This window comes from Sciurus vulgaris, assembly GCF_902686455.1.
Source record: "Sciurus vulgaris genome assembly, chromosome: 4".
Classification (NCBI taxonomy): Eukaryota; Metazoa; Chordata; class Mammalia; order Rodentia; family Sciuridae; genus Sciurus; species Sciurus vulgaris.
Window position 1 is genome coordinate 94445346 of NC_136464.1, and position 15312 is coordinate 94460657.

The 15312-nt window shown below is 49.8% G+C and overlaps 1 protein-coding gene across 1 annotated transcript in view; it reads right to left on the reverse strand.

Annotated features, from left to right (window-relative positions):
• The window catches only part of RET (ret proto-oncogene), a 55434-nt gene that overhangs the window by 6816 nt on the left and 33306 nt on the right, over positions 1-15312 (reverse strand). The window contains 12 exon segments of the mRNA XM_079138556.1: positions 788-887; positions 1855-1992; positions 3151-3221; positions 5257-5379; positions 5477-5691; positions 6763-6870; positions 8529-8676; positions 10926-11182; positions 11961-12080; positions 12779-12889; positions 13528-13653; positions 14611-14869. Coding sequence (XP_078994682.1) covers positions 788-887; positions 1855-1992; positions 3151-3221; positions 5257-5379; positions 5477-5691; positions 6763-6870; positions 8529-8676; positions 10926-11182; positions 11961-12080; positions 12779-12889; positions 13528-13653; positions 14611-14869 — 1776 coding nt within the window.

Genomic DNA, 15312 nt, shown 5'->3' on the forward strand with positions numbered 1-15312 from the left:
GCTGGACCCCCAGGCAAGTTTCCTTTGGCCCGCACTGGGCTTTTGGAAATTTAAATGAGTTGTTAACAATAAAGAAAAAAAAAAAACTGGTAAATATAACATAAACCTTTTAATTTTTTTTCCCCCTTTGGTGCAGTGCTGGGGATTGAAGCCATGGTCTTTTTTATCTTAAGACAAGATCTTGCTAAGTTTCCCAGGCTGGTCTCAAACTTGTGATACTCCTGACTCAGCATCCCAAGGAGCTAGGTCTACAGTGTGCACTACTGTACTCACCTTTAACATAAACCTCTTAAAATTCAGAAGACTTGAGAGCCAGGGCTCCTATTCCTGTAGGCCACACGTGGTGACAGCAAGGGGTCTTTAGAAGGGCTGGAGTGTTCCTGTGTGTCATAGTCCCTACCATTCCCTAGTTACTGCCTACCCCCAGCTAGACACCTCAGGGTGTATGTATATAGGATGTCTGCTTCAATTCTACTTTCTCATATTTCATTACAGCAAAGGATCTCCTTTGGTTTTGGAATATTCTCATATGCTGGTCTGTAGAGAGCTCTTCCTAAGTGTCACACTGAGAATCATATATTTTTCATGATGAGAAGGAGCTCAATGGGCCTGGCTTGAGGAGCAGGCTCAATCTGCTGCTTACACTTGATGCACAGCATGACCCTCTCTTTCTGGCAAGCCCTACTATGACCCCACCCTGGGAACTAGAAAGCCTATATCCAGTGTTCTAGGGATGAGGCTGGAATCCCCTTCACCACTGCCTGAGGGAAGAGGCTCTGAGACTCACTCTGCTCTTGACCATCATCTTCTCCAGGTCTTTGCTGATGTCAGCAAACACTGGCCTCTTGTCTGGTTCTTGCTTCCAGCACTGCAGCATCAGACGGTACCTGAAGGGAAGAGCAGACAGGCAGCGATGACCCAGCAAGGCCAGGTCTCACCAGGACCATGCAGCAGGGCTACCACATCCAGCATGGTACCACTGTCCCAGGGAGCTATGCACCCAAACCCTGCCACTGTTTATGTGTTGTTGCTATCTCTGAGCCTCACTGGGAACTCAGGGGCTTGGGGCACCCATGGTCTAGCATGTCTTTTCATTACAAAGACACTGATAGTGAACCAGATGTTGCATCCAGTATAGTAGCTGAATAGGAAGCACAAGTCCTCAAAACTCTTATGAAGAATAAACCAACTAAGGGCTTTTAGGTGTGGAAAGGAACAAAAACTTTTGGCAACCAATCACATCTTTGTCTTGTACCTTCTCTTCTTTCCCAGGAGCCTGCACATAGCCACAGGGCTCTGAGGCTATGACATGGGTGTGTGCTTGGGTGGCTGACTGCCATCGTGGGCATCCCTCCTTGCCCTGGCATGGTTTGCCTTGCCCCAAGTTGGGCACAGACTGTGACAGGAGTGGACCAATGTATCTATGCCACTGGATGGCCTTTTTTCATCTGTTTTCCACCAGGATTCCTGGGACTGGTGCAAAGCATCATGGCTCTAATGCTCTAGGGCTGCCCCTGCCTGACTCTGGCCTCCACCTGGGCACTGCCCAACACATGTCCCTCCTCAAGCGACTTGCAGGATGCCTTGAGCTCACACTATACTGGATCCTCCTCCTATTCATTCTTACAAGTTCCTGAAAGCCCACTAGCTCCCAGCAGGGCCAGGGGTCCCAGCATCTAACCTACAACCAAGTTCTCTAACTTCTGTCCTGTCACTACCCACTACCCAGGTTTTCTAGTGTTGATGGCCCAGGGCTGTTCAGGAGTGGGGAAGGAATGGTGACTGTGTCCCCTCCCATCCAAAGCCTAGTGTGCTGGTGTTAGAGGACAGCTAGGCAAAGCAAACCCTGCTCACATCTCTTCACTGCAGTTGTCTGGCCTCTCCATCCGGTGTCCTGTCTTCAGAAGGTTGAAGAGCCGCTCAGGAGGAATCCCAGGGTAGGGGTTTCCCCCCAGGGTCACAATCTCCCACAGTAGAATCCCGAAGGACCACCTGTGGTGAGCAAGTGGATCAGTGAGTGTGTCTGTCTGGTCCCTTGGCATCCTTGTTGGAACACAGACATACATCCCCCCAGCAGCTGCAGACCCCATCAACCCCCAGTGCCAAGAATGGCCCAATGTGTATAGATTTCAGCCAGGGTCTAGCTTCACAGATGGATGCAGCATGGACATGGGAAAGGACTGCCGGCTTGGCACCCAGGGATGCTGAAATCCTCACACAAGCCACTGCCATAGAAGTAGCTACAAGAGGGATATTCCTTTCACCATTTCTGTGTGCCAGGAAATTTTCATAAAGTCTTAGAGGAAAAAATGTTCTAGAAAAATATTAAAATGTTAGAGAAAACTTACAATGCAGTGGAAATAAAAATATCACCAAATTGCATACACCACATGAGCCCACTTATAAAAAAGTATACACGTGCACACCACCAAAGACACTGCATGGCCAAGCCTGTGATACCAGCAGGAGTGACTGAGGTAGTGTAGTCCAAGTGACTTTCATCTCCTTATTGTATTTGTCTTTGCATTTTTCAATTCTTCTACTGTCAACTTACATAATCAGGAATCTTGTTTAAAATTGCTTAAGAATCACATTTTCACAGCCATGTTATTGGAGATCTACATGTTTATGGACTGAAGAACACTTTAGAAGCAAGCATGCTATGTTTTTAGAATCAACCATGTTTTGTTCAACCTGGAAGAACAAATTTTGGCTCCTGCCTTTGAGCAGTTTGAGACACACCAGCCCCAAAATGCACACGAGCTGCTCTCTGAGTGGAAGCTCCCCAAGATCCACTTATGGATGGGAGAACAGCTTAGGGTGTTCTGCCTCAACTGACCTTGCCAAGGACCCACAGGAGGGGAACTGTGTGGCCAGGACTGTCCAGAGATGAGGAGGGAGGTATGGAGAAGGTGAAGGGAGGGAGGCAGGTTTTTGGCTAACTGATTCCACTCCATCAGTTTTTAGAACACTATCTGGGCATAACCAATTGTTGAATGAATATGTCAAGATCCCTCAGCTCAGGGGTCATTGTAGATGACTGGTATTGCAGACAGGTATGCAGAGCCAGCCTTGTTCCCTGGCCAAGTTGCACAGTTGGGCATCACGCCTCAGTAACCCCCACCCAAGAATGGCAATATCCACACTTACACATCACTTTGGGTGGTGTAGATATGATCGAAAAGGGACTCGATTGCCATCCACTTGACAGGAATCCGGCCCTAAAGAGGAGGTGGAAGAAAGGCATTAATGTTACTCTGAAGCTTTAAAAACCAAGGATGCAGAAGGTCAGTTGTGTCCCTTGAGTTACAGCTCTTGGAGGGAGTCCTGAGTACCAAGACCTGAGTATAGGACTAGCAATGCACAGTCTCAAAGGAGTTGGAGGCCCAGCCTGAACTTCTTGAGCTTTGCAAGATGCTGGCGGGAGTCAGGCAGCTGCCCTCAGCCACACGGGGTGACCTGTCATGCACCACATCTCTACTGAGAAAAAAACCAAGGAAGCAACCTATGCTGAGATGTGAGACCTCTGGGAAGTCCTGGGTGGTGCAAACAGTGGGCCAAGAATTCTCTGGCAAAATGCAAGATACATTCCGATGTTCTGAGGGCACATGTGCTTGGAAAACTAACCCCATCTTGGGGATTTCTTTTTTTCTTGTTGCTGGAGAAGGAACCCGGGCCTTGTACATATTAAGCAAGTGCTTAACCACTGAGCTACATCCCAACCCAATCTTGGGGATTTCTGGTGGCAACCAATTCTAAAGGTTCTTCTGAAGAAGACTTGATGGAAACAATCTATTCACGTCTCTTGAGGCTGAACATTCCCTCTTCTGAGGGTCCTTTCGGCATCTCTGAACAAGAGGCTCTCCCCTCTCCCAAGACAGGAAACCAATCTTTTACAATTCAACTTGAGGAATACTTTTACAATGGATAAGTCTTTTTCTTCTCTTTTTTTCTTTTTGAGATGGATTCTTGCTATATTGCCCACTCTGGTCTTGAACTTGTGGGCTCAAGTGATCCTTCTAAGTAGCTGGAACTAAAGGTATGTACCATCTCTAAGTCTTGAGAACCTATGCTTTTAAAAAATGCATGCCTTGGATTTTAAGCAAACATTTGGTATAATTTCTTTTTCTTGAAAGTGTTCTTTAGGACCTATGTACTTAATGAAGCATGACTGTGTTCTCAACACACTGTCTGCAGAGTCCTGGCAGCCTGTGCTCTCAAATGGCTGCAGTGGCTCTTGTGGGTGATGCCTTGCCCATCTCCACTCCACCAAAGACACAAGGCCTCTCTGAAGTACCCATGTGTCAACAAGAAGGCTGTCACACCCTCCATGGTGCAGGGAGCAGCCCCTTCCACTTCCCCTTTGGCACTTCTGAGATATGCTGTCACAACGGAAACCTCAGAAGGCAAACATGATCCTCACAACGGGTGGCAACACAAACTGCTTCTGATGTTTTAGAGTAAAACTGAATCAGAAGTTGCATTTTGCATGCTTTTTTTCTTTTTCTTTGAGTGAAGTTCTCTCTAAATGCCCAGTCAATGGGACCCCTGAATCTTACTTCACGGGGACTGTCACTGGAAAGATTCAGGAGTAAGAAACAAAACTAAGAGGGTCAAGGTAACTGCCAAAGGTACAGGATGATGCTGGGAAATCAGATGTTCCAAATATTTTGTAGGCTTGGAGGAAGTTCCCATGCATCTCTGGTCCCCATCCTCCAGGGTCTCCCTGTACCTCCAAGCTCATGCAGACCAGGGGTCCCAGGTCTTTCTGAGATCCTTCTTGTGAAGCATTCCATTCCTTTCTACATAGAATTATTGCCAAACTTCTGTTTATTTCATTTCACCTCCCTTTGAGCAAAGAGATAAGGTTACACAGAAGGAAAATGGTAGCCTTTTATTCTGTAGACTCAAGAGGGATAACTGTGGAGAGGGGAAAATTGGTATTTTTTACAGAATTAATTAGGTAGCCTTGGAAAGTGACAATGATTAAAGACTAGAGAAGTCACCCGAGGAACCTCAGGAAGGGAAGGATCAGACACAGTAAGAGCCTGAATGGAGTCTCTGAGGACCCCGATTTGGAGGAAGGATTCGAGGTTGAAGTCCAGAAAAAGTTCAGTAATCTAAAGTCTATTTGATCTTTTCTAGATGTTCTATGAGCACTGCCCCACTCTGTGACACCCAGCACTACCACATGTCCCCCTCTGCAGCTGACCCTACCCCCAACCCCAGGAGTCCCCAGAGAGCACAAGCAAGTACCTTGCTTCTCTTCACATAAGAATCTTCTTCATAAACATCTCGGGACAGCCCAAAATCTGAAATCTTCATCTTCCGCCCCTCAGCAACCAGGATGTTTCTGGCTGCCAAGTCCCGATGGACAAGCTGTGAGGAAGAAAACATCAGGAACTCTTAGGTCAGAATCTGTAGAGGGCAGGGGCTGGAGTAGGTGGGCTGGAGCAGCAGTGTTGATGGCACACACCTTCATCTCAGCCAGGTACTGCATGCCCCTTGAGATCTGCCAGGCAAAGGAGATGAGGTCACCCATGGTCAGCGCCCGCTCATCTGGGTGGTCCAAAGAGCTGGAATTGCGGCTGCCTCCACTGCCCATGTAGCCGGGCCCCACCTTGCGGCTGTCTCGGAGGAAACCCCGCAGGGAGCCATACTTGGCATATTCCACAATGAGAAGGAGTGGCCCTGGGGGCAGAGAGAGGCATCCCTGGGCATGTAAAGCCATACCAGTTCTGGGCTTCTGGCAGTACAGGCACAGGGGAAGACTGTAGGCCACCATCAGCAAAGGGGCTCAGGCATAGTCCTTTCCTAGGCAGAGAGCAGTTGAGGCTCTGTGGACTGTGAGGACCTGGAAGGCCCAATTCACTCTTGACTCACTTTCCCTTGGCTTCAGGATGCTAGTGTGGGCACCAGCTTCCTTCAAAATACTGAGAACTTCAAGTTTCTGAGACAGACAGGCACTGTGCTCATCCCTGCCCTAGGACACACCCTTCCCTGCTACTAGGACTTCATGCTTTTCTTAATCCTTGGTCCTGCAAAACACTAGCTAGTGAGGACTGGGGGAGGCAGGCCTGTGCATGTCTGATAACTATGCCTTGGTCCAGTTCAGCTCGGCACCCAGGCCATCTCTCTGTTCACACCTGCCCTCAGTAGCTCCCAGGGCTGAAATCCTGTCCTAGGGCCAGCCCTGAGCTGTGATGATGCTTAGCAGGGTGCCTACTGCCCTTTACCTATTGCTACCTGTCCTCTTCATATGACCTCCACTAGAACCCCTGGGCAGCACAGTAGGCTTGGAAAATCAACAGATGGGGTGGTATCCTGTGTCCTTCTCTGAGATAGTACTAATGTTCCTGTTATACAGGGCCACTATTAGAGGTTACCAGGAGGTCATGGCACACCTAGTGCCCTGTAGGTGCCAGGATGTACTGTCCATTCTGAGTTTCCGGCCCTGGATGCTCAGCCTAGAACAGGTGCTGACAACTGAGATGTCACACCAGAGATCTCTGAGCAGCCCCAGCAGGTCCCGGGAGTGCTGCAGGTCGTAGCCCCTTTGACAGGAAGTGCCTGCTAAGCCAGTAGACACAACTAGACATAAGCTCCAGGCTGGACATGGAGCCAGAAGCCCAAGCTTCCAAAGTAGGGCAAATGGGATAGGGGAGGAGAGGACAAAAAAGTGGGGAAGAGGGAGAATGAAGCTACCTGGAGCTCCTGTCCCATGACCAGCAGTTGACTATTACCCCTGGTGGTTGGCCTTACCATCCTGGCTGCAGGCCCCATAGAGCTTGATGACATGTGGGTGGTTGACCTGCTTCAGGAGGTTGAACTCAGACAGCAGGTCCCGCAGCTCACTTGGAGAGGCATTCTCTGAAATGTAGCACAGATAGCAGGTTGCACATGGGTCCTTCTGGGAGCCCCTTGTGTGGCCATGCTGACTGGGGAACAGAACATTATCTCCCTCAGAGTAGCACGCAGCTGCTCAAGGCTCCCTGCAACCAATAGGTGCTTCATGTGCCCCAGGGAATAAGAACTCAAGGAGCAAGCTTCCATGTAAGTTAGATCTTTCTGCAGAAAGTTTGTCAGGACTGGGTTGTGTAAGTGGTATCATGTCCCTTATAGTCACAGGCCTGCAGAAAATCCCCTTCCTTAATCTTTCTGGAAGGTGAGAAGACTCTTCAATGTCCCTAAACACCAGCTTGTGGGGACAGGCCCTGAAGAAAAGTGAGGACCCTACACTCTGAGGCTAGGATTCTTCTACTGTCTGAGACATGGGCCTAGAGCCCTATAAGCATTCTGGGACTTCTGATGTGCCTGAACACACACATGTGTTTGGAGCTCACACTGGGCTAGTTGCCACAGAAAACCAATGTGAACACACCTGAGTAAAGGCAGGTTAGGCTTTTTGTTGAACACCAGGACATCTGGCCTAGGCCTTCTGAATGCTTGCCACACTTTCTTGTGACAGCCTAACTGTACTTGGAACACTGTAAAAATGACTAGACTTCACAGAAAGGCCTGCTAAGCACATACATTCCCAGAGGTGATCAGAGCTGTGCTTAGGCTACCACCAGGCACGTGGGAGTGGAGGGACTGAGTCAGAAGATGTGGCTAAAAGGTGTCACACCACTTTCTATGTCCCACACTTGTCTGTAGTAGAGGGAGAACTGAAAATAGGGTTTTGGAACCCCTTTCCATGGACTAGATGTGGGTGGGACAGGACTGTGCTGGGCTGTGCCAAGACTCCAAGGGTCTAACTGTGCCCCTTTGCAGGGCCTGGGGTTGAATCTAGTGTGATGGTCTAGGGAACTATCCAGAAACACTCTGTGCTATGTGGTCTACCCAGTGCAGCCATAGCCTCTGTCCAGAGTCCTACCTGTATTGTGCAGGAAAGTGGGCATGCACACTGAGAATCAAACTCAAGGCATGACCGGTCACAAGGTAGGGCAAGTCCACAGGGGTTGCTGGGATTAGGGGCCAATCCTTACAAAGGATCTCTTCACCAGGACTCTAGCAGACACTTGGCTGAGAGAAATGAATGGGATGGATTGGGATGGGGACAAGCATTAGCTGAAAGAAAAGGAGTTTTTTAACCCATTAAGTCCTAAGTTTTCAATTCTGCAAATATTTCAATGAAAGTGGCACACAGGTACATTAAAATAGTATGGAAATTGTAATCTAGAGCTTATATATATTATATTGCTTGATACTATAATTATTATAACAATTTTATTATTTTATGTAATTACATATTGTATACTATAAGTTTTTATAGGTGCTCTCCACATATGGGATAATGGGATAAAATGGGTTAGTTTTTTAAACCCTAGGCTCTTCATGGAAAATAGTGCAGATGTAGCATCCTTAGCACCTTCCAAGAACAAAGTCCTTACTCTGCTTCTCTAGGACCACTGGCTGTGTGTCTATGGGGGATACCCAGACTGTGGCTGTTCCTGAACAATAATGGGTAGGGCCCCACGCATCCTGGTGGCTCCAGCATGAGCCCATGCAGGTGCCTAGATGAGTACCTTTCAGCATTTTCACGGCCACAGTGGTGTACCCTGCTCTGCCCTTCAGACGAAATGCTGTTGCCTTGACAACTTTTCCAAATTCACCTTCTCCCAGGGTTTTTCCAAGAACCAAGTTCTTCCGAGGAAATTCCCACTTTGGATCCTCCTACATTGGGGTTTAGGGTAGGGACAGAAGAAAAGGGGAGAAAAGTATGAGGGAACAGGAAAGGAAGAAGAAAAGGCAATCAAGGAGTCCCCTACAGAAAAGGGCCAGAGTGCACAGAACTAGTTTTCACAGGAACCAGAACTAATGATGTATCCTCTACTGAGGAAAGAAGCCCATGGCCAGGTCCTGAGAGCCCTTCCATGGCTGTTCCTCAAGGGAAGGCCTGAACTCAAAGCCTGCCCTGCCCTGCTCCAGTCTACTGAACATGCCTGGAGCACTCAGGACTCAAGTCCCTGTCTCTCAAGTGAGTCATGGGACTGCTTGGCACCCATGAGTACTCATGCTGACTGCGGCTCAGGCCTTGTTCTTCCCTGATCCCTCTGGGGTTCCCAGAGGACCAAATAGGCATCCATGGCTCAGACCACCTGTTATCCCAGAAACCCTAAGCTATAATGAAACATCCAAGGCAACTTCCTGGTGTGGTTGTCCCAACAACAACAAAAAGGTGTCACTGAGCCTCTTGGGAAATCTCTGCCCTGAAGTGTGGAAGCAGATGCTCCTCCCATGGGCCTGTCCTGCACACATGGGCTCACCACAACTCCCAATTAATCTCTGGCTGGAATGCCACCCTCTATGCCCTCCCAACAAAGTTCCACTAATGATTGCTCTAGACATCTTCCTAGACCCAACTGTGGCCAGGTACTTGAACTGTGTTGGAGATGAAGCCTGTCAGGAATTCTTTCCCACTCTGCTGGCATCAGGCATGTGTCACTCCAGGTCTCCTTGAAGCTGGGTCTGGGTCTCAAGGTTCTGCTCGTGATGGTTCTGCCAGGTTCCCCCAACCACAGAGACGATTCAATAGAACCTACTGGGGTCTCCCTCTCTGGCATCTTCAAGGGCAAGTGCAGGTGGCTTCCTCTCAATAGCACAGAGCTCCTGGGCCATCTTGGTGGTGCCTCATATTTCCCAAGAACCCATAGACAAAGTCAGTACCCAGCCAGCAGAGCCTTCCTGGGCAGCCTAACCCCACACTGACTTAGTTTGTGGAGGATTCCGATGGCTCATCCAAGAGTGCAACTGAAGGGCCAAGATGCTGCTGGAGATGGGAATCATAGACTAGTAAAGTCCACAGGGAGACAGCAGGAACCATATCTAGGAAGAGCCTCTGTGTCCCTGACCCTGATCAAGAACAGCGTGTTGCCCAAACATGTCCCAGGGCTGAGGCCCCAGGCAGAGCCACCCTGTGGAATGTGGTACCTCCTAATGATACCAGCTATGTCGAAGCCTGAAATGGGACCTGCTTGGGCCTAGTGGCCACTGGGTGCGGAGTTCCTGCCGGGAGGTTCTTGCATAGTTGTATACACTGTAATACTCCTTGCCCAAGACTCTTGGTTCACTCTGTTCACATACTCAAGGCTCTCTGAGCACTTTCCTGGGCTACTCCCCAAACCCAGCTTGGCTTCCAACTCCTAGAATACCTGCCAGCAGGATGCTGAAGGGGCAGACCCACCTGGAAAGAATGGGCAGAGACTGCATGGCAAGACCAGGAGAGGCCTGGCCAGGACCCGGGGTGTGGGGGGATTCCAGCAGAAGTGGGCACTGATGCCTGTGGGCTCTGGCTGTCATGCTCCTCCCCACCCTCAGTGCTTCTTCCATGCCAGCAGAAATTCTCTCCTATGGCTGCACTCTAAGTGAGCCCTGGCCCTTCACCACTTCTGGATAGGACAGTACTTTATCACAGGCCCATACCTCTGACTGTTGCTCCCCCAGAGTTCCTAATTATGGAAATTATGAGTGGAAATTATGGCAGAACACAGGCTTCCTGTGCTTGACTCCTACCCCAAGGGACTCTAGCCTCTAAGAAGGAAATCCTTAGGGCTTGTGGGGACTTTACTACTTGGCCTCTCCCTTGGGCTTCTGTTCCTACTTTCCCTGCCAGGTGGGGCCCAGTTCACCCTGGGACCCTCACAGTCAATATACCAGTCTGTCTAAATCAGCACCCATCAGACTACACCCACAGGACTACCTCTACCTGTCTCACAGACAATCTCCCTCACTGGAGGGCAATGTAGGACAGGCAGGGGACCTCCTGGTGATGATGCTAGGTATGTGGGCAAGGATGCATGGGGACACCTGCAGGCTGTCTGCTGAGCCCCAAGTTGTGCGATACAACTGAGTAGTCAGGAAACCCTGTGTGTCCCTCTCCTTTGCACCTCCCCATTGCTCCCAGGTCTCTTGGGGACCCTCACCGGGATCTTGAAGGCATCCACAGAGACTTGGTTCTCCATGGAGTCCAGTGAGGGCCGGCGGGCACCAGATGAAGAGTAGCTGACCGGGAAGGCCTGGGCGGGCCGACAGAAGGTCATCTCAGCAGAGGCAATGGGTGGTTTGTGGGCATGCTTGTGGTAGCGGTGGATGCAGAAGGTAGAGAGCAGGACTGAGACGATGAAGGAGAAGAGGACAGCTGCTGCAATCACCGTGCGGCACAATTCATCACACAATGGGCCTGCAGCAGGGGTACAATGACCAGTTTCATCAGCCTGGCAGGTGCTGCTGTCATTAAGACATGATTAGTCCTGTGAGCTGGCCAATGATAAACACTGAATGCAGGTGCTGCTGTGTATGTGTTCCCTACCCTAGTATGAGGGTAACATGTTATTACCCTCTCATGGTTGGAAAACAGAGAGTCTGAGAAACCTGATGAGGTTACACAGCAAAGGCAGGTTTTCCTTTGTTTCAAATATCTTTGGAATGTTTTTCAAAAAAAAGGCAAGAGGAGAGGAAAAAAGGATCTAAGGCTTAGGACCTAGGGCCCTATAATAGCTCAGATACCAGGAAAGTGTCCCTGGGCTCAGGGATGAAAGTTTTCCCCAGCATGGTCAGTGCAGCCTGCACCTCCTTCCACACCTGCAGCTTTTGAAGGTGTGACTAGATGGTTTGGCCAGGAGAGTTGGTCCCAGTCAGTCAGGTCCCAGCAAGAACCCTACATAGGGATGGTCTATTCAGGTAACAAATTATTTGGAGGAAGAACTGCTTTTCTGTCCCATCTTTCACTAGGAAACTTAGGACCAGAGTAACTTTTCAGGGATCCCCAACCCTTCTCCAGGGCTGATTCAATGGGGAAACTGTGGCCCAGAGGGATGGAGGAGAATTGCAGGGTTTCATTTGCCTCCCTGTAATCTCCTTCCTTTTTGGAACCTCAGAAGTGCCACTGGGAACCCTCCTTGACGTTCAGGGAGGTTGTGGGAGGGTGCTCGGAGCAGGGGCCTCTGTCCTTTACTCACCCTGGCTGTCCTCCGGTTCACAGAAGCATTTCTTCTCCTCCAGGAAGCAGCTGCAGATGCCATATCCAGCTTTAATGCCCCGGCGCTCCCCTGGCTCATGTCCCCCAACAATGCTGCCCCCTGAGGATAGACACAGTCCATTCAGCCTCCAAGGGTAAACTGCCAACCCTGAGTCCCCAGATTGTGAAAGTAGCATCCCAAGGAGGCAAGAGCCTATCCCCACTGGATTTCAGCAAGCATCGGTGTTGGCAGACCTAGCAATGGTGGTGATCTTAGAAGCCCTGCTCAGCTGGGCAGGGGTTTCATACACAATTCCTCAAGATGATTCCCAGGACTTGGGGGATAGGAGAGAAACCCAGATTGCCCAGGTCCTTTGCTGAGTCCCAGAAAACACTACATATGGTTACTTTTCAGAAGCAGACAAGCAGTACTTAGGTATCCAAAAGGAAAAGTAGGGCCCCAAGCAGCTAGCAGAATGTGAGGGCTATAGCCCTGTGAGTCAGTCAGTGTGATATTGTGGGTCACAAAGATCAAGTTTTGTTCCAGCAAGATGTCAGGAAGAGGCTTGGCTTGATGAATCATGCTTGGTGAAACTACTTTTTTTCTGTGCTGGGAAAGAACCCAGGGCTTCACACATGCTAAGCAGGCACTCTACCACTGAGCTACGTCCACAGCCCAGCTTGATGTATCAAACCAATACATCAAGTGGCTACTCTGATTGTGTGTAGGGGAGATTCAAGCTTCTCCATTGCTAGCTACCCCCTACCCCCATGCACAATGATTAAACTCCACCACCACAGGAGGAGCAGGCAGCTTACGGAGGCAGTCCTGGGGACAGATGTTGATATTCTGATTCTCCAAAGCATCACAGTGACCATCAGGGCAGGTCTTGGTGTTGGGGGAGCAGGTGGAGAAGTTCCTGGTGATCCCTATGACATGAAACATGGTAGGATGTCACCCCATGTGGAAGAGTCCTACCCTTGTCAGATTCCTCCAGCGCCTCCTAAGTTGACTCTGTCCTTCTAGGAAGAGGGGAACTGAGGCCTATGCAGAGAAATACTACATATATCTTAGCCACCAGTGGAAGTATCCCCAAGGAATGCTAGGGGTAAGGATTCTAAGGGTTGGAGGGGTTGGGCAATCATAGGACTGCTGATAGCCTTCCATCAGAGAGGCCAGATGAGGCCAAACCCTCTTAGGTGGCACCATGAGCAGGAACTTTGTGGTCATGGGCACATTTAGTGAGGCAGATAATGGCCCCTCCTGGTGTCATGTCCTCCAGGCTGAGACCTCCTGGAAGAGCCATTCTATTCCTTGTATAGCCAAACTTTGGCCCAGACCTTCCCAAGCCTAGAGTGAATCCAACCTGGCACATTTCTAGTACTAGGGTGGCAAAGGCCCTCATGACCTTCTACCCTCTCCTCTCCTGGCACTGTAAAGTCACATAAGGGATAAGGTTGTTGGATCACTATAGGAGCCAGTGGGGCCTGCAGGACCCTGTATTTTCCAGCTACCCTCACCCCTGCTAGCCACTAGCACCACCCTCCTGTAGGTTCCCGGGACCTACCTTTGCCATCTCCCTGCCTCCACTCGCACCTGCCTGTTGGAGAGCCCAGGCCACCACACTCTTCACATTCAGACCGCCTCTTGTTACCTGAACAGGATAGGGGGCAGCCTTCCTCCTCAGCCATGTCTGTGGGGAGCAGACAAGCTGGTCACGGTGGGCCAGCTTGGGCCCAGTATCCAGCTAGTACCCATGGAGAGATCAGGGACAGGGTTGAGACCAGGAGATCTGGGGTGATCTGAGAGCACTGGGAACAGGATGAGGGATAGGACATGAGGGTTGCAGGTGTGGGCAGCTGCTGGGGGTGGGGAGTAAGGACAGGAGGACGTGAGGACAACAGGCTCAGAAAACACCACACAGGATGCCCAATTACACCTGAGTTTCTGATAAACAATGAATACCTCTTCTGTGGGACATACTTGGAGGTTTGACTATCAAGAAACCTTACAAGAACTGCTGCACAAGACATATCCAACAGGCTGTGTCCTGTATGTGAAATGTGTGAGACCTGAAATGCTTTGTTTTTTAAAAGATCTTTAAATATTTGCATATACATAAAGAGTATTTTGAGGGTAGGATACAAATCTAAACATGAAATTCACTTACACTTTCATACACTTTGAACACATAGCCTGAAGGTAGATTTAGACTTTTTTTTATACCTGCATTTTACTGTAACTTGCCACATGGTCAAATGTCGAATATTCCACTTGTGGCATCATGTTGGGGATCAGAAAGTTTTAGATTCTGGAGCACCTTAGATTTTGGATTTTCAGATTGGGAACACAACGTATATCAGTAAATTGTTTGTTGTTTACCTGAAACTTAAGTGTAAGGCAGGACCTTATATTTTATCTGGCAGTCCCAAAGAAAGAGCACATACAGGATGTGGCGAGGACTGGTGACATTTCACCACTCTGGGTTAAACTGGCTCACACTAACCCCACGTCGTCCTTCCAGTTGAGTTGTGCAGTATGCACTTGCTATTCTCATTTGTAGGGAAGGGGACAGGCTTAGGGAAGCCATAGTCAGGTGAGGCAGCAGGCCCAGGCCCCCAGCCATCCCTCCACGGAGCACGGCACTTACATGTCCCCTCCACTGTGAGGAGCAGTGGGGTCTGGGCCTGCTTGCGGGCCTGCCGGTCAGTGGCCACCACGGTGTACTGGAGCTCGGCACATTCAGGCCGCTGCAGGGTCTCTGTATCATTTATGAACAGGATCCCCGAGGTGTCCTCAGCTGAGGTGACCACCCCCAGGACACTACAGTTGGCGCTGGATGGCTGCAGCTTGTACTGGATGTGGATGCCGCTGAATTCCTGGCAGTTTTCCACACAGACTTTCCCAATCTAGGTGGAGGGCACAGGGAACACTTTAGCCAACTTCAATTGGACTGAAATTATGGCTAGAAAAGTTCCGGGGCAGTCTGAGACCCAGAACAGTTCCCAACTTGGTCTCGGAATATTCATGTCCTCCTGAATGATCAGTCTTCCTCTCCCACAAAATCTGTAGACCCAGACACCTGCCCCAGTCCTGTCCTACCCAGGTCTGCTCACTCCACCAAGTCACTGGCTGCCCCTGGTCCTGGGAGCCAGAGGTGAAGGTAACATACCTACCCCAGTCACCCAACTGCGAGTCAGAGCACTGCACTCTGACAAGAGAAACGCAGTGTGGCTGTTTGTCCCACATGAGACCAAAGGGCCTCTTTCCCAGGATACTAGGACTGAAGCTGGACAGTTGAACTTTTATCTTTTGGCTACTTAAGAGTTTTAGTGGCAGCAGCTAGAAGCCA